Below are 17,924 nucleotides of genomic sequence, written 5' to 3' on the forward strand. Positions count from 1 at the left end.
TTGCAACTTGGCAGGGAGGTATTGGGGAACAGAAGGAGAAATGAGTTGAAATCAGGGGCAGGGTGAGCGGAATGGGGGTTAGGGGAATGAGAGTCAGGGACAGAGGGCAGGTGTGATTGACTTTGTCCCTTTTTGAGTTAATGTGTAATGAGATAGGGGAAGAAAACATGAGAGCCCAGAATGACCCAGGTGCTGATCAATGAGCATACCCTACCCCCAATAAAACAAATTCAGGAAACACTTCTGCCCTCTCCCTCCCAACTGGAGGACTCTGGCAGGAAAAGAGGTGAAAAAGAGGCTTCTGCCAGGATAAAGGTTGAAGGTGACTGGTCATTTGATCACATTATCGGTTCTAGGCAGTAGTTAGCCAATATTGAGTTAGGAGGGGCTATAGCACTATAGCATCCCTCTGGCCAAGGCCCTGGCCCTTGTCCCAGCCCTGATTGCGAGGGGGAAAGAAGTACATTCCCCAGGCCCAAAGCATTTGGGTGAAAGCAGCCAAATAGATATCAGAAGCATTTGTATCTTTCACCCTTTTGACCTCAGAGCTTACTTTTTGTGTACATGGAACATTCTGAAAGGTGTGAGTGAAGGAATAGAGCTAATGAGGGAGGTAGTGACCAGAGACCAAGAATGTTACTCCATCTTCAATTATTCCCCTGTGAGCTCTTAGTGCTTGACGGTCACCCCCTTGGCTTACCCCTGGGCCTGGGATGGAGCCCATTTGGGGGCTGGAGTCCATATGGCCAACTCTGCCTAGGTACGCAGGGAAGAAAGAGTTAACTACAGAGGGCAGCTGTTTCAGGGAATAGTTCTGCTAGAACCTACCCCACTGCCCCAAACTCTGCCGCCCATCCCCATTCCACCAAGAGGGCAAGAGGGGGAACGTTGAGAAAGGTAGACCGCCAGAGGGAAGTGTGGGTCTCTGTCCTAAGAAGAGCGGTGCTTATGAGTAGCCCACCTGTGGAGGGCTGTGAGCAGGATTCCCCACGAGTTCTACGGGAAGGAGGGAGCGACATAAATGAACCAAGGTTTGAAAGAAGTATTCAGAGTCGTTCCCTCTGTCACCCTTCACAAAAGCCAAGTCTTCAGGCTGCGGTTTCACTTTTCTCAGGGGTGTGGAAAGAGCTTCAAGGGCCCAAGCTACAAGATACTCCCTCTAGTGTCTTGCAAGCTCACAGGTTTTTCCCGACCTTGGAGAGGATTCGCTTGGCGATCTAAGGCCTTCTACTTAAGTCTAAGGAGCCGCCAACTAAGATCCGCCCAGCTCTGCAGCGCCGGGGCCGAAGCTCTCTGGCCGTCAGGCCTGCCACTCCTTTGCTTCCACCTCTCCCATTGGCCCCTGGGAGATCGAGGAGGCTTTTTTTCATGGATTGGGCGGGGCCTAATTAGGGGAGGGTTGGGTCTTTGATGTCTTTCTTTGCCCTATTCCAAGATGGCGCTCATGACCACGCTGGTAATACAGCGTGAAGCCGTAATTCTGCCATCACCCAAGATGGCTGCCCCCATCAAGATGACCGGGGTGTGCCGGAGGGAAAGGGGCAGCATGATGGTCTGACATGGTAAGGGATACTGCTCCATTGCGAGCCTGGCCTTGGGGCCTGGGAATGAAGAGTAGAGGGAATAGGAAGCTAGATGAAGTCTGTGGTGGGGGCTAGGATTAGAGAATGGGAGAGATGACAGGGGTGACAGGTGGGGGTGAAGGATCAAAGACGGGGGGGGAGTGTGCCTGGGGTTCAGTCTCCCCATCAGTGCTCTCTCCCCCAACTCTTCCTGTTCCAGGTCTAGCGTCGGACCATGTGGAAGTTTCTAGGACTGGGGAGCTGGATGATGGGGGGTGGGGCCCGTGGAGGGTAGAGGGAGCAATAGTTCTTTCCCAGGCTAACCTCTGCCCCTGCCGGTCCTCTGGACTAAAATGGGGAATACACTGGGCCTGGCACCGATGGGGACTTTGCTCCGCCGGAGCCCCCGCCGAGAGGAACCTTTGCCCAACCCTGGGAGCTTCGATGAGCTGCATCGGCTATGCAAAGGTGAGAACTTGGCATTTGGGTGTCTCAAGATGAAGGGGCAGACAAGGGGAGGGTCTTGAATGCGTCTAGGGATGGAAGCAGGAAAGGAGAGATCACAGCTGGGTATCCCGCGTCAGGGAGGATCAGGTGCCCAAGTGAAGTGGAGCATTTCGTTGCAGGACTTGAAAGGAGGTCAATTCCTCCAAGGTGCTTCCTATGGGATTGAGAGGGGAGACTACCGCTTGGGGTAGGGGTTCCTTGTCTGTGCTTATTCCTTCCCTTCCCCTCACCCCCTTCAGATGTATTCCCTGCACAGATGGAGGGAGTGAAGCTCGTTGTCAACAAGGTTCTGAGCAGCCATTTCCAGGTGCTCCCACTTCTCTGGCCCCTCTTTACTATTCCTCCTTGCCTGTTCCTGGGTCCTCTTCTCCTTTCCTTTGTACTCCAGCCTTAGCCAGGCGATGTGGGACAAATAAGGGAGGATGTGGGGCTCTCTTTACCTCCCTTGCCTGTGAGACTTGTTGCTTTCGATCTGGTGACCCTCTGTATGTGTTGGAATATTTGGGATTCTTAAGAGGCCTTCTGGATGGGGAGAAGATGAAGGGTGGGATGGGATTGAAATGGAGCAGGAATGCAATGCTGTCTTCTCCATTGACGCCTCTTTCCTCAGGTTGCTCACACGGTACACATGAGTGCCCTGGGCTTGCCAGGCTATCACCTCCATGCGGCCTATGCAGGGGACTGGCAGCTTAGCCCCACTGAGGTGAGGACTCCACACACCGGGCATCTCCCTAAAAGCCCACCTGGGATCCAGGTCTGGTGGAGGAGGAAATGTGGGTTATGGAGAAAAATGGTCAGTAACCTGATTTTCTCTGTCTCTTCTGAATGGGTAAGAGCAGAGAAACATTTGTGCGAAGAGCCCTGTTTGTCTTTGTGCCTCCACCAGGGGGCGCAGGGGGCCTTTAATGAAATTCTATATTTGGGTTTAGGCTGAGTGGTGCCACCTAGCTCACTCAGCCTTACTATTGTCTACTCTTCTGCAGGTGTTCCCCACTGTGGTAGGGGATATGGACAGCAGTGGCAGCCTCAACGCCCAGGTCCTGCTTCTCTTGGCAGAGCGGCTCCGAGCTAAGGCTGTCTTCCAGGTGACCCACAGTTCCTGCCTCCATCCATTTCCTCTTTCTCCCCCATGAGTTTCCTGCTCTGGCAAATGGGGGCGGGGAGCAGAGGCAATAGTGATCAGAAAGAGAGAGGGAGATTTTACTTCTTGCTCTCCCCACCCAGACGCAGCAGGCCAAGTTCCTGACATGGCAGTTTGATGGAGAGTATCGAGGAGATGACTACACAGCCACTCTGACCCTAGGAAATCCTGACCTGATTGGGGAATCAGGTGAGGAATTGGGTCAGGGTTCTTTTTATCTTGGCTGCCCATTTGCTAATGTTGGCTATGCCTCTTCATGTTCTGTACAGTTCGGGGATTTGAAAAGGAACTTCTTGGGTAGACTGGCATGACGGTTACTGGGGGTAAGGGAGCAGGCTTGGGTGTTTCTATGACTGACTCCATGTCTCCCTATTCCCCCACAGTGATCATGGTCGCTCACTTCCTACAGAGTCTCACTCATCGGCTGGTGCTGGGAGGAGAGCTAGTTTATCACCGGCGGCCAGGCGAAGAGGGGGCCATCTTGACACTGGCTGGGAAGTACTCGGGTATGGGGCAAAGTGGAGTAGTGGGGGCACGGAGGCAATTCTGGACTTTGCTGCAGTCCCTGGCCTGTGTCCTACTACAGTAACACTCCTTTCCCCCTGTACTTTGGTTTTCACAGCTGTACACTGGGTAGCTACATTGAATGTGGGATCAGGCGGGGCCCATGCAAGTTATTACCACAGGGCAAATGAACAGGTGAGACCACTGATCTTATCCCCCAGCCCAGCAAGCAGGTCATGAACTTCTGTGCCTCTGGACCTCCACAGGCCCTGCTGACTTAGTATTCTTCCTATCTGTGCTACATATACATTGCCAAGCATGCCCTCATTCTGCTGATCCCCTGTCAGGACCCCCCTAGTCTTCACTGACACTGATCCCTCTCATCTTTGCGCATGGTTCTCAGGTTCAGGTTGGAGTGGAGTTTGAGGCAAACACAAGGCTACAGGACACAACCTTCTCCTTTGGTTACCACCTGACTCTGCCCCAGGCCAACATGGTGTTTAGAGGTGAGGGTTATTGCTGAGGGGTGGGGGATGCAGAGGGAGGGAAGCTCTACCTTACTTCTGCTGACTCCTTTCTCCAAGCCTTGTTAAATAACCCAGTTGATATTCTCTCCCCCAACAGGCTTGGTGGATAGTAACTGGTGTGTAGGTGCTGTGCTGGAGAAGAAGATGCCCCCCCTGCCTGTCACTCTAGCCCTTGGAGCCTTCCTCAATCACTGGCGCAACAGATTCCACTGTGGCTTCAGCATCACTGTGGGCTGAGGTCCCCACAGCAGCTGGAACCTCTGAGTCGGGTGCCCAAGGGCCAGAGACCAGGCCCCTCTCCAGAGCCCACCTTGCTGGGTTACCTCTAGGTCCTAGGAACAGAGTGGGGGACAGGACCATGCCCTCCTCAGAACTGGAGCTGCCACAGGGGCAGCTGATGAGGCAGTGGCTTGAGGCTCCAACCACTACCACAAGCCCCACTATCATCTTCCCCATGCTCTTGTGGCTCTGGACTAAGGGAAGAGGATTAAGGGGTATGTCTGGCTGACTTTCTCCCCTGACCCACTTCTTTCTTCATTTCCCTTTGGTTAATCCTGCATGGGATTAGCTTACTACCCTGTTTTCCATCCCAGAGCCTCCCAAGGCTGGAAAAGTAGGGCTGAAGGGCCAAATCTCTGGCCTCAGAAAGCGGGGCCCACCCATTCCCAGAAGGAGCTTCATTACCTCTTAGCCCTGAGGCTTCCTCCTTCCCCATCTTCTGTGCTTCCAGAGAACAACTTTATTCCCACAGTCACCCCCCCCCACCCCCATGACCGCATGAAGAGGCAGTTATTGCTTTAGACTTTCATTGCAACCACTGGGCTCCCTTTCTCCTGAGCCCAATCTCTGGTCACAGCATTTTTCTCTTTCCAGTCCAGTGTGCCCCAGGTGAGCTGGGGAAGGGGGTGAGCCTGGGACTCAGCTGCAGATCTCCTGGAGCAGGGGCATCATGGCAGGCAATCCCTGGATGCGCTGGATTTGGTACCCATATCCGTCGTTAATGCTCCGAAGCTCAACTAACAGGCCTACCAGCTTCGCATACAGAAACCTTTGGAGGAAGTAGTGTGGTCACCAGAAAAATAGGAGGGAAAAAAGGCAGCTGGGAGTCTTGTCTTGAGGCCCTGATCCCCACAACTGTCCCTAAGTCAAACTGGGTCTGAACATTAGAGAAAATCATCCTCTGGTATGACAAATTTATCAAAGATCCCAAAGGTCCCCTAGGAGGCCCTCTGTCTGACACTATCATCTTTGATCATGCCCGTTTTTCCTGAACCCAGAGCTCTGAGGGCCAAGTGTGAAGAAAGCCCCAGACTTAGCTAGAATTTCAACTGTATGGAATCTGAGGGTCTGGCTAGAGCAGATTCTAGAAGGTGGGTGTGTTCTATGGTATAAAGTGTCCCCTTTCTGGCCAAACTGCCTCATGGAGGAAGTGGTGCATACCTCAAAGCCTGGAAAGATCATGGACTATTGAACCAGGAACTGGCTTTGGCCATGAAACTATGAATGACCACAACTTCAAAGGAAATGAAAAATTGAAGGAATTGGTCCAATGGAGAGGAGAGGAAGGGCCAGGGGGAAAGAATGAACAAGACTCTTCAAAATCTGCTTTAGTCTGGAGAGGTTGGACTAGTGAGGTGATGGATGTCATCAATCTCAGGAATGCTATTATACACAGCCTGTGAGCTACTACTTTGCATCTCTACTGAATAAAAAAATCTGGAAAAAGTGAGATGAAACAGCAGTAAGAGCAATTTGGATGCTGGAACTATGTAAGACTGGGATGGGATAGACCAAAAGAGACCTGGTTTCCCTAAGGAAAGGACAGTAAAAAACATTCCTCCCAAGCTCAGTGTTTTTCTAACCCCTTACTGCCTCAGTGTGTCCTCTAAGCTCCTAGTCTCCCACTGTACCGATTCCGGGGTTTTGGCTGATGGCCCTTGATGTAGCTTTGCAGAGTCAGTGCCACCTCCTCTTGCAGCTGATCGATCTCCTCTCTCTGGGTAATTCCAGGCCGGTCTGTAAGATATGGAGCTGGGAAGGACAAGGTGGAGGGAAGGGGAAGGCCTGCGCAGTGTCCTGGAGGCTGAGGCTGGTGTAGACCTACTCTGCAGGTTTGAAGGCTAGAAGGCCTGAGATGGATGGATTTGAGGAGCTGAGAGTTTGGGCAGACGTGGTGGAGAAAAGTTTCTGGGCTTTGGGAGATGCTCACCAGGAGAGAAGAGGGCCATGGCAGCCAAGAGCACATACTCAGGCTCCCGAAGCTGCAGTTGTCTCAGTGTCCCATGGAAGCGAAAGACCAACTCCAAATACTCTACCTGGAACCCCACTATGGGAGACACTAGATTTAGGAGTCTCCAGGTCACCCAACCACATGCCATACCACAAGGACACATGCCCTCTCCTGCTCTAGCACCATCTCACCGTGGGCTGCATCTTCCATCGTGTAGCGAAGAGGCCCACAAAGGAAGTTTTGTGTTTGGAGACAGAAAGTGGAATTGAGTGCGATGTGAACGATTTCCACAGCTGCTCCCTTGAGAAGGGAGATCTGGTCCTCCATGGGCAGGGACCTATGGGGACAGGAAACAAGGGCACTTTAGACTCAAGCCCCAACTTCAGAGAGGGAGAGGAACTCCTAATCCTGACTGACACAATTAAAGACAAAGCTGGGAATTTGAGACCTGGTGCTTGGAAAGGCTGAGGGATGTGTTAATCTTTGGTCAATAACTTTTGTAGGTGGTTGGATGTATAGTTTACTGAAGTGTTCACTTCCTAAAAGATGAGCAGAAGTCACTCACCGGAAGAGGGGCAGGTCCTTGGTGAACTTGATGATTTGCTGTACCATGAAAGTGTTGATGTCTGCAAAGTGCATGAGCAGAGGCAGTAAAGGGGCCAGGGCGGGCGAGGGCTGGTGATGGATGAATAGATAAGCTGGAGGCTGCAAAGATCAGAATGTGAGTGAGGGGCCCTGGCCCAAGGCCTTCCTTTAGGTCTCACCTGCTTTATCTTAAAAGGGTTCCTTGCTGAGGAGCCTGCCGGGGCAGGGGTTTTGGAGAAGCCCTGTCTTCTGTACTGGTGCATAGCACACAGCCCTCTCCCTCAGGCCAGCCTCCTTTGGCACCCTTTTGCTCATATTCCAGCCTAAGTCCTGTAAATGCTCACCCTGAAGTGCACAAAGTGTTCAAACATGGTGCCCATGTGGCGAGTGTGGGCTCCTAGGAGTGTTCGGATCAGCTCTTCCTGCTCCTTACTCAGCTGCATAGGTGCCTGCTGTGCCCGCCGCTGGGCCTGCTTCACTCGCCGCAACGCCAGGGCTTCTACTGACAATATCACTGTGCCAAGCAAGAGATGTGACAAAGCTATTGAGACCAGCTGACAGCACCTCTCTCTGCCAGTTCCTGATCTGGGGCCCTTCAGCCGCCCTGAAGGGTGGGGGAGGGAGGAGAGTTCCTGGGGCTTCCTTGGGCTTGGCTGAAGTCCTAGCGCCACCCGGAGGCAGGAATTCCTGCACACTTTCACTGACCTGTGAGACACTGTAGCAGAAAACAGTGCATGGAAGGAAGGGAAGGGTGGAGAGTAAAGTGGCAAAGGGGTGAGGAGACATTTTTGGCTTCTGGGGGAACATTGAAGAGGGAGGGGCCTTGATACCTAAAACATCACCTTATGTTTTCATAGCATTATAATATGAAATGTTCTGAGGTTGAATCTCCTGGCTGAAATAGCCCTATGGTAGTCAGGGCAAGTAATATTCATATTTTTCAGAAACATAAACAGGCTTAGATTCCAGTAACAGGTCCACAAAATAAGTAATGTAGATTGAATTCAAACCAAGATCTTTTGACTTCTACAGTTTCCTCTCTACCCTTCCATATTGAAAAGTAGTATGATATCATGGGATAAGCAAGAATTTGGGAGTCAGAGAGACTCGATTTTGAATACTGGCTGTACAACTTTTTAGCTGAATGGACTTGGGCAAATTGACTTCTGTGAACTCCACTTACATTGTCTGTTGGGAGCATAGTGTAGTTATCTGGCACAGAGAAAGCATTAATTCAATTGTTAAGTACCTACTAGCTGACAGGCACTATACTTAAGAGATAGAAAAGAAAAAGCTAGCCATGTGAACATGTAGGAGAAGAGAAGTTCAGGTAGAGGGAATGTCAAGTGCGAAAGTCCTGGGAAAGGGTATGCTTGGTGTGTTCAAGGATGGCATTAAAGTCAGTGTGACCAGAATGGATTGAGCAAGGGGGAAAGAGTAGGAAATAAAGTCTGAAAGCTGGTGTGGGGGAGCTAGACCATGAGATCATGTCCTTTGAGATGGGGAGCTATTGGAGGTTTTGAGCAGAATAGTGACATAATCTGATTAGTTTCTTTTCTTTCTTTTTTTTTTTTTTAAGACCAGTCAAGTGCAGTAGTGAGAAGGGTGGAAAGCAGCAGAACAAGGAGTTCAACCTGATTAGTTTCAAAAAGCCTGCTCTGCCCGCTATATGCAGCACGCACTGTTGGGAATAAGGACAAAGCAGAGAGGCATTGTCAGTGGGTTTGGGAGATGGTAGGGGGCCAACTCACTGTCTTTCCTCATGCCAGCATCTAGGCACTTCTGCAACCTGCATGCTGGGCAGTGGCGCCTCTGGGCCTTGCTGACTTCACAGCTTCCAGCAAAGGGGCAGGTAAGACGAGTGCTTTTGCTGACTGTTCGTCTGTGAGAGACAGAGACGTTATTAGGGTCTGGGATGGCAGTGAACAGGCGGGTGGATGTGTGAGGGGCTAAGATGACATGGTATAAAACACTTGGGAATCTGGTAACATGGGCTAAGCTGAGCAGTGCCCAAAGGTCCCCCGGGTGGGTAGAGTCCTACACATCTCAAACATTTCCATCGGGACACAAGATCACACAAGAAAGCCTAGTTGATGTAGTACTGGGTTGGTGCATTGCAGGTAGTGACCACATGTGTACTCTTGACTAATGTGCTGTGTCTATCAAATAAATGTTTGGCCTTCTCTCTGTTATGTCACCAGTTTATACAGTGTCATGGTTAGCAAGATGTAGGGTGCTAGCTACAGGGTAGTTAGACTCTAAGATAGAGGAGTAATGTAGCTGGACAAGCTTGGGCATGTGCCAGGGTTTAGAGGCTAACCGACAGGCCGTTTGGGGGGATGGTTTCTATTGAGGAGTAGGCTCTCACCTGAAGAAACCCTTGCAACTCTCACAAGTCAGGGCATGGAAGTGATAGCCTGTGGCTCGGTCTCCACATACCACACAGTTCTTTGGCTCATCTTCCCAACTGGCCATGGCTTCAGGTATTCAGGTCGCTGTCACAGATCCCTGAATGTGGAAGGGGTTAACACTTGACCCTCTTCTCACCAACCTTCTTCTCCCCCTTTTGCACAGTCTCTTCCCAAACCTGCCCTGAACCTGATCCCCAGCATTACCTACAGTTCATTGTGTTTAGTCTCTGGCCTCCCAGATTTCCTACCTGCTTCTCTCAGGCAGCATGTCATCCGCAGGCCACAGAAGCTGGTGTGGAATGCCCCTTCCCAAACTCCCCCGCTGACTGTGCTTTCCCTTTGATGTCAGCAATTGCCAGTGATTGGAGTTAGGGATTATGGCCTTCAGTACCCGGAAGACAAGAGTCTGTGGTATGTGCCTTCCAGTTGCTCTCAGTGACTATGAAGTTAGGGTACAGACCCTGGACTCAGGGCAAAGGCTGGGTAGGAGGTTTTCCCAGCATGCCCAAGGTGCTGGTTGGTGGCACATGGGGAGGGACTTTTGTGGGCAGGGACCTCATGACTCATTAGAGGCTTTGATCTGCAGCCTCCTTTGTACGTGGATCCCAGACAAGCTGGGAAGTGAGAGAGAGAGAGATGGAGACACCCAGCAAGCTTTTTCACACACAGTATGTCAGTAGTAAAAGAATAGGTATAACAGTTGCACAAAGCTCCCAAAAGGAAAGTTCTTAAAAAGAGACTGGGGTCTAATTAAGAGCCTATGCAGGCTGGGTGAGGTGTCTCATGCTTGTAATCCTACCGCTCTGGGAGGCTAAGGCAGGAGGACTGCTTGAGGCCAGGAGTTTGAGACTAGCCTGGGCAACACAGCAAGACCCCGTCTCTACAAAAGTTAAAAAACTAGCCAGGTGTGTGCTGGCACATGCCTGTAGTCCCAGTTACTTAGGAGGCTGAGGCAGGAAGATCTCTTGAGCCCAGGACTTCAGGGCTGCAGTGAGCTATATGATCATGCCACTGCACTCCAGCCTGGGCAACAGAGTAAGACCTTGTCTAAAAAAAAAAAAAAAGAGCCTATGTAAAGAGTTAGAAAGGATCCCACTTCCTAACTAGAGAGTGCTGAGAATTAAATCAGAGTTACCTCAGGAAACTGTGGCACAAGCCTGTAGTCCCAGCTACTCAGGAGGCTGAGGCAGGAGGATCACTTGAGCCCAGGAGTTCAAGGCCAGGTTGGACAACATAGCAAGAGCCCATCTCTAAAAAAAAAAAAAAAAAAAAAAAAAAAGAAAAGAAAAGAGGAATATTTAAGATAAATAAACAAACCAGAGTGACCTCTCATTAGAGGTAGTTACGGTTGATTTGGGAACTCTTGCATAAGAGCTGGCTTTTTGTGTGCAGTTGCATAAGACACTGCATTCAGGGGACTCTCATGCTTGGTTCAGTGCTCTACTGTTGCTGTATTGAAATACTTAATGATTTTTGAACAAAGGGCCTTACATTTTTATTTTAAGTTGGGCCCCCCAAATTATGTACCTAGTTCTGTCTGGAGTCAATTTAAAGAACCTCTAACTAATAAGATGAATAAGTTTAAGATTCAAAAGTATAAGTCTTCACTGGAGTTGTCTAGTGCTTCATCGTCATCACTGGAGAATATTTTTATAAGTGTGTTTGTGTCTATATCCATCTATCTATCTGCTCTCCCAACATCTATGAACAGAAAAAGTCATTTCAAAATATTTGGATGTTTTGGGGATGAGCAATATGTTGGATAAATCTATTTTAGATAAATCTGGTCCCATACAAACTGGAATAAAGTCTAAAGTCTCAGTCTTTCAATCAGAAAGATTCAGCAGGGTACGGTGACTCATACCTATAATCCCAGCACTTTGGGAGGCCGAGGTGAGAGGATTGCTTGAAGCCAGATGTTTGAGACCAGCCTGGGCAACATAGCGAGACCCCCAGCCCTGTAAAAAATAAGACAAATTAGCCAGGTGTAGTGGTGTGTGCCTGTAGTCCCAGCTACTGGGCGTGCTGAGGCAGGAGGATCACTTGAGCCAGGAGTTTGAGGCTGCAATTAGCTATGATCACACCACCACACTCCAGCATGGGTGACAGAGCCTGTGTTTTAAGACCCTGTCTCCTAAAAAAAAAAAAAAAGAAAGATTCTTCTCACTGCCGATCTTTCTGGGTGTTTGCTGTTTGTATATTATAGTCTTTTCCTACTAGAAATAAGCATTTATTTTTCTTTTTCCTTTTTTTTTTTTTGCTATCATGTCTTCTGCTTCAGTTAAGAGTTCAATTTAATTAATGTTTCTCTAAAGATGAGTTAAAAACCCCAAGTGCAGAGTCATAAACACACACACAGACACAGAGAGAGAGAAAGAGAGAGAGGAGACTGAGTCATAAAGAGCCTTGTTTAGGTTCCCAGAATGAATTGGTAGAACCCTTAATCTCAAGCTGTATAGCATCAAACCATGCATAACTTTGCATTTTGAAATAAGCTGAATTCCAGAGAGCACAGATGCTTGGATCTGGTCTTTGGGAGATGGTAAGCATATTTATGTGTATATATCTGTTGGTGTCTTTGTGACTCTGAGAATTCACACTAATTTATTAATCAAATATTGACTCATAACCTACCTATTATATGTTAGATACTAGGGATAAAAAGATGAATAAGATGCTTTCCTGCCCTCATGGAGTTTAAATGCTAGTGGGATAGGAAGATCTTTAAACAGATATAAAGAAATATGGTCAGATCAAGGATGGTGCTGTGCACAGAGCATTAAGGGACCACAGAAGAGGGGCAAATAACCCTGCTTTGGCAAGAGGATGTTGAGGAGGAGTTAGGAAAGGCTTCCTGGAGGAGGGACAACTGAATTGATTTTTAAAGGATAATGAAGAGTTAGCCAAGGGAAAATAAAAGGCAGTCCAGGCAGAGGGTGCAATCTGAGAAGTTCAAGAAGCCAGATACAAAAAGTTACATATGGCAGGGCTTGGTGGCTGATGCCGGTAACCCTAGTACTTTGGGAGGCCAAGGCAGGAGGATCACTTGAGGCAGAAGTTCGAAACCAGCCTGAGCAACATAACAAGACACCATCTCTACAGAATATTTTAAAAGTTAGCCAGGCATGGTGGCATAGTGCCAGCTACTTGAGAGGAGGGTTGCTTGAGCCCAGGAGTTTAAGGTGGCCATGAGCTATGATGATGCCATTGCACTATTAGCCCAGGCAACAGAGTAAGTCTCTGCCCCGCCCACCCAAAAGGTACATATGATAGAACCACAAGTGATGCATAACATTTCAGGTTGGGAGTGAGCAAAGACAAGGCTAGGGAGATGTGATATGGGGTTGAACTGTAGGCAGGCCCAGATCACAGGAGGCCTCATGTTTCAGGTTAAGCAGTTTGAGTCCATCAAGAAGCTTTTAGAGGGTAAGCTGGTCAGATCTGTATTCTAGATATCTTACTCTGTTGGCTATTTGAAAGATGGATTTGAGTGAGCAGGACTGGAAGCAAAGAGATCAGTTAGAAAACTTACGCCATAATGTAGGTGAGAGAAGATTAAGCCTGAGCTAGAATAGTGGTAGGATGTAGGGGAGAAAAGGGTTTTGAGAAATACATGGGAGGTGAAATCATTGGAATTTGGTGGCTACTAGAATGTCTGGGTTGAGAAAGAAGAGCAGTTAAAGATGATTCGAGGTTTCTAATATGGGTGATTGAATGGATGGTGGTACCACCAACTGAGAGAGGGACTACAGGAAGAGGCCCTGATCCACTTCCACAGTTGACAATTTAGCAATAAGCTATCAAGTGTCCATTATGTCATTAGTTACCATGAGGAGGAACAAAAGAGAGAATCCCTACTATAGAGACATTTACAGTCTAATTATGGGACTGAATAAATAAGTTGAACTCCTAGATCTTAAAGGAAATATATGATCAAGCTCTAAATTTTGTGGAGAAGATTATGTATGATATTATAGGTATTAATTGCTTCATTTATTCTTATGGAATTCCCAATATGAGTAGAGTACTATGTAAGAATCCTTACCTGTGTTAACTCTGTAAGACAGGTAATATCACCATTTTACAGATAAGAAAACCAAGGCTCGGAGAGTTTAAATAACTTGTATAAAGACCAACATATCCAGCAGTTTATTAGATGACTGCACTTGGATGTCACAGACATCTCAAATTCAATATGTCTAAATGGAGCTCATTGCTAACCTCCCCCACAAACCAACCTCTCCTATATTGCCTAACTTGCTGACTACCCCAACATGTGAAAGTGGAAAGAATGTGGGATTTGGAGTCACATAGACTTGGGTTCAAATTCTGACTCTGGCTCTTGCTAGCTGAATTACTTTTTTTTTGCCATTTCCCTAATTGTTTGCCATGACGGAGACTCAGCTCCAGGGGGCCCTGAGAATCAGGCCAACCCGAGACCAGGGAAGGGAGGTATACCTCTTCTTCCTAGAACAGCACTGAGTGCTTAGAGAGAGGCTAGACACAGAAAGATATTCTGGTCCAGGGATTATCTCAAGCCTTGTTCTTCTTGGAGAAGTCCAACTTGAAGTTCTTTGAGATGGGGTTGACTTGGGGCAGACCTCTCTGAGCTTGCTCTTCTATGTACAGAAATGCTCCTCAGCTTCAGGGGCTATCCCATAAAGCAGACTGAGACTGGAATTTGCTGCAGGATTCTCCTGGCATCCATGGTGAACAGGCTTCCAGGGTTAACTGATGTCTTCACCCTCTTCCAAGCTAGGGTCTGAAAAACATCTATGTTGGTTGTGACCTAGTCAGTTTAGCTCTCTGAATTTCAGTTTTCTTACCTGGAATAAAGAGTAATAACATCCATTATCCAGGTTTGTTGTGAAGATTAAATAAAGTAATACACGTAAAATTCCTTACACAGTGCTTGGAACATGAAAGGAAATCAATACATGTTCATTCTCTTACCCTCTTCCTTTCCTTCCCCTCCACTGCTACCCTCCAGATGCCAAGCCAGGAACTGGGGCATCACCTATCCTCCTTTCTCTCCCTCATTTCCTAAAAATAACCAGATGCCATAACCTGTCATTCCTATCTTCTGACCTCTACGTGCCCACCACCTCTTAGCTGAGTTTGGGCCCTCATCATTTTCCACTTATTGCTGCATAGCCTATTAAATTATTCTCCCCACTCCCAGCCTCATCTCCTTCCAACCCATCCTCTATGCTCTTGCTATTTCTAAAATGCAAATCTGATCATGTCTCTCCCCTGCTTAAAATTCTTCATTTGCTTTCCATCACCTTCATGATAAAATCCAATCTCTTCAGCATGTCATAAAAAGTCCTTTCTGATCTGGCCCCTATTTAATCACTCTGGCCTCATCTATTCTATCTCCACTTCCCTCCCCTGACCTAGCACATCACACTTTGGCTCTAGAAGTGCTTAAGCATTTAGAGTTCCCTGAACAAGCTGTGCTCACTCACCTCTGAACATCTGTCCTTGTTGTTCCGTCTGTCTGGAATCACTTCACATACTCCCACTTCCAAACCTTCCTCCCCTGTTCCTCCTGATCCTCTGGGCCCTTTCAGGCCTAAATGCAGCAGATCTCCTCTGGGAGCCTGTGGTTTAGAGCTACACCTCTGGGCACACATTTATTGCAGCACTTACCACATTGTGGAAGAATTACCTATTTCTTTCTTACTCTGTTAACCAACCTTGATGAACCACATTATGGAAGAATTATAGGTTTCTTTCTGACTCTGTCAACCAGCCTTGATGAAGTCAAGGGCTACATGTTTGTTTTTTGAATCCTTAGGGTCCCTGGTACTCCAGGCACATATAATAAATGTTATGGAGTGAATAAATGGGCTAGGATATGAATTAAGGTCTGATTTCAAACTCATGCTCTTTCCACATGGCATCAAATGCTATTATTTGTGAGTTAATACATTTGTTCATTCAATAAATATTTAATGGGTATTTACTTCATGTCTACCATTTTGCTAGCACTGTAGGTTCCATGGTATCATCTGAATACTTTTCTATTTCCCTTTCAGCTGCTGTCTTTCAGAGCCTATTATCCTTTGCTGTCCTGATTCTCTGGGATTCCCATTAGTCTGCTGGTCTGATTCCTGACTCCTTTCTGAACTGTTGCCACCTGCTGTTGCTACCTGCCATGTTTGCATTTGATATCTGGCTGACCTCAGTCAGGTATCCATTGAGCCAAATTTCTAGGATGGGCCTGTTCTGTCCTGTTTGGCACCCCAGGTTCTGGCACAAATACTTCTTTGAGCAGGAAGTGTTCCTTTCCTTTGAGCCTTGTAATCTGGTTCTAATTTTCTTTCTTTACATCCACCAGTGATCTCCTGTGGTCTATTGAATTCAGTGGGCTTTTTCTTATGTTTCTCCCAATCAACCTCCCTATTGCTTTTGACCTCCTGACAACCACTTTCTCTTCTTTGAAACTCTTTTTCTCCCTAACCTCTATTATGTCATGCATTCTTGGTCCTCCAGTTTTATTTCTAATAGTTCTTTTTCTTTCTCCTCTAATGGATTCTTCTGTTTCCTAGGGCTATGGGTTAGGAAAAACTATGAGTTTTTTCCCTAAGGCTTGATCTTAACCTTCCTACCCTTCCTCTGTGTTCCTTCCTAATAGTTCATTTATTTACAAGGCACTGGTAAAAAGTAAACATAGCTAACATTTTAACATCATAGTTTACAGAGTACCTTCATATGCTTTATTTGATTTATCCTCATCTCAGTATGTGAATATCTCCAAAATCTACAATTCTACCTCCATGAAATTTTGCTGTTTTTAGTTGTCACTTCTGATACCTCTGTAGATTAAATCTCATTCTGTTCCTTCCTCTGCACTCCCACTGCACTTGCCCAAACTTCTATCACAGCACCTATAATGATATCATGCCTTTGCACTCACGTGACTGTCTCCCCCCACTGGACTGTAAGCTCTGTGTCATGTGGGTTTTTCTATCCCAACACCCAGCATAGGTCCCAGCCATAATTTGTGCATAATAAATGATTGAATAATTTTCCCAATTTTTCAGTCTTGAACTCCAAGTCACTTTGAATCCTCCCCTAAATCTTTTTAGTCACCAGGTCTTATAGATTTCTTAAGCCATGTGTTTCTTCTTTTTTTTTTGGAGATAGAGTCTCACTCCATTTCCCTGAAGAGAGTGCCATGGTGGCATCATCCTAGCTCACAGCAACCTCAAACTCCTGGGCTCAAGTGATCCTCCTGCCTCAGCCTCCCGAGTAGCTGGGACTACAGGCCCACACCACGATGCCCGGCTAATTTTTCTGTTTCTAGTGAAGATGGGGTCCCTCTGTTGCTCAGGCTGGTCTCAAACTCCTGAGATCAAGCAATCCTCCCACCTTGGCCTCTCAGAGTGCTACGATTACAGGCGTGAGCCACCACACCTGGCCAAGCCATATGTTTCTTGATGCTATCCCTTCTCTTCTGTTCCTGTCACTACACTCACCCAAGCTCTTACACTTTGTACAACTGCAATGTCCACATGTTGGCCTCCCTGCTCTTAGTCTTTCTCTTATCAAATCAGTCCTGTGTTTCTCCTGTAAGGATCAAAAACCTATTTGTATGAGGGATAAGTTTAAATTCCTTATTCTGATATTCAGGGCCCTCCCATATCTCTTGTAACTTCTCCAACATAGACCTGAGTCTTCTTTCATCACTTTTCTCTTGTTATCACTGAGACACCAGAGACACATCTTTTCCTCCTTCTTCTCTCCCTTCCTCCAATTGTTTATATTCTACCCTTCCTTTAAGGTCCAACCCAAATCTCACTTTTCCCAGGAAGCTTTTGACTTTTGGTCCCATCTGATATCTTTCTTGTTTGACCTATTACTATTTATTATTATATACTTTACTATTGTAGCATACTTGGGCATTTAATCATCTATGGTGGGGATTGGTAATTTATGGCCTATAAGCCAAATGTGGCCTGCTGCCTGTGAGTTAAGAATGGTTTTAAATTAAAATTTTAGAAGAATATTTCCTAACACTAAATTATGTGAAATTTAGTGTCCACAAGTAAAGTTTTTTTTCCCCGGGCTAGAGTGCCGTGGCATCAGCCTAGCTCACAGCAACCTCAAACTCCTGGGCTTAAGCAATCCTTCTGCCTCAGCCTCCCGAGTAGCTGGAACTACAGGCATGTGCCACCATGCCCAGCTAATTATTTCTATATATTTTTAGTTGTCCAGATAATTTCTTTCCACTTTTAGTAGAGATTGGGTCTCGCTCTTGCTCAGGCTGATCTCGAACTCCTGACCTCGAGCAATTCTCCTGCCTCAGCCTCCCAGAGTGCTAGGATTACAGGCCTGAGCCACCATGCCCAGCCCACAAGTAAAGTTTTATTAGACCATAGCCAAATCTATTTGGTTGGGTACATATTGTCTATGTCCCCTTTCAAGCTACAAGGGGAGACTCGAGTGGTC

At 47.3% G+C, this 17,924-nt stretch overlaps 2 protein-coding genes across 6 annotated transcripts; one reads left to right on the plus strand and one right to left on the minus strand.

Moving 5' to 3' along the window:
• The first annotated feature begins 116 nt into the window (after positions 1-116).
• Positions 117-5,977, plus strand: TOMM40L (translocase of outer mitochondrial membrane 40 like). Of its 3 annotated transcripts, XM_045547177.1 has the most exons (10): positions 117-1,562; positions 1,783-2,030; positions 2,309-2,376; positions 2,680-2,772; positions 3,053-3,154; positions 3,294-3,399; positions 3,594-3,716; positions 3,833-3,909; positions 4,118-4,220; positions 4,339-5,977. In XM_045547177.1, the coding sequence occupies exons 2-10, from the start codon at positions 1,916-1,918 to the stop codon at positions 4,476-4,478; spliced, it is 927 nt and encodes a 308-aa protein (XP_045403133.1). In that variant the 5' UTR covers positions 117-1,562; positions 1,783-1,915; the 3' UTR covers positions 4,479-5,977. The 3 variants fall into 3 exon arrangements, with proteins under 3 accessions (XP_045403133.1, XP_045403135.1, XP_045403134.1); XM_045547179.1 differs by lacking the exon at positions 2,309-2,376; XM_045547178.1 differs by lacking the exon at positions 117-1,562 and having other exon boundaries at positions 1,699-2,030.
• On the minus strand, positions 5,031-9,971 carry NR1I3 (nuclear receptor subfamily 1 group I member 3). Of its 3 annotated transcripts, none has more exons than XM_045547173.1 (9): positions 9,716-9,971; positions 9,425-9,564; positions 8,808-8,938; positions 7,401-7,570; positions 7,037-7,176; positions 6,663-6,808; positions 6,451-6,579; positions 6,152-6,257; positions 5,031-5,289 (listed from the first exon to the last, which is right to left on the minus strand). In XM_045547173.1, exons 2-9 carry the CDS (start codon positions 9,529-9,531, stop codon positions 5,160-5,162), a joined length of 1,059 nt encoding a protein of 352 aa, XP_045403129.1. In that variant the 5' UTR covers positions 9,532-9,564; positions 9,716-9,971; the 3' UTR covers positions 5,031-5,159. The 3 variants fall into 3 exon arrangements, with proteins under 3 accessions (XP_045403129.1, XP_045403130.1, XP_045403131.1); XM_045547174.1 differs by having other exon boundaries at positions 6,451-6,567; positions 9,716-9,952; XM_045547175.1 differs by lacking the exon at positions 6,451-6,579 and having other exon boundaries at positions 9,716-9,952.
• Positions 9,972-17,924: the final 7,953 nt, after the last annotated feature.

Source organism: Lemur catta, chromosome 3 (genome assembly GCF_020740605.2).
Source record: "Lemur catta isolate mLemCat1 chromosome 3, mLemCat1.pri, whole genome shotgun sequence".
NCBI lineage: Eukaryota > Metazoa > Chordata > Mammalia > Primates > Lemuridae > Lemur > Lemur catta.

Bases quoted from the DNA above. Each gene is read 5' to 3' on its own strand.
- TOMM40L (XM_045547177.1), top strand. From the start codon at position 1,916: ATGGGGAATACACTGGGCCTGGCACCGATGGGGACTTTGCTCCGCCGG. The intron at 3,717-3,832 runs GTATGGGGCAAA...TGGTTTTCACAG, and splicing joins ACTGGCTGGGAAGTACTCGG to CTGTACACTGGGTAGCTACA. The intron at 4,221-4,338 runs GTGAGGGTTATT...CTCCCCCAACAG, and splicing joins GGCCAACATGGTGTTTAGAG to GCTTGGTGGATAGTAACTGG.
- NR1I3 (XM_045547173.1), bottom strand. From the start codon at position 9,531: ATGGCCAGTTGGGAAGATGAGCCAAAGAACTGTGTGGTATGTGGAGAC. The intron at 7,177-7,400 runs GTGAGCATTTAC...TGATCTTTGCAG, and splicing joins AACACTTTGTGCACTTCAGG to CCTCCAGCTTATCTATTCAT. The intron at 6,809-7,036 runs GTGAGTGACTTC...CTGTCCCCATAG, and splicing joins AAGGACCTGCCCCTCTTCCG to GTCCCTGCCCATGGAGGACC.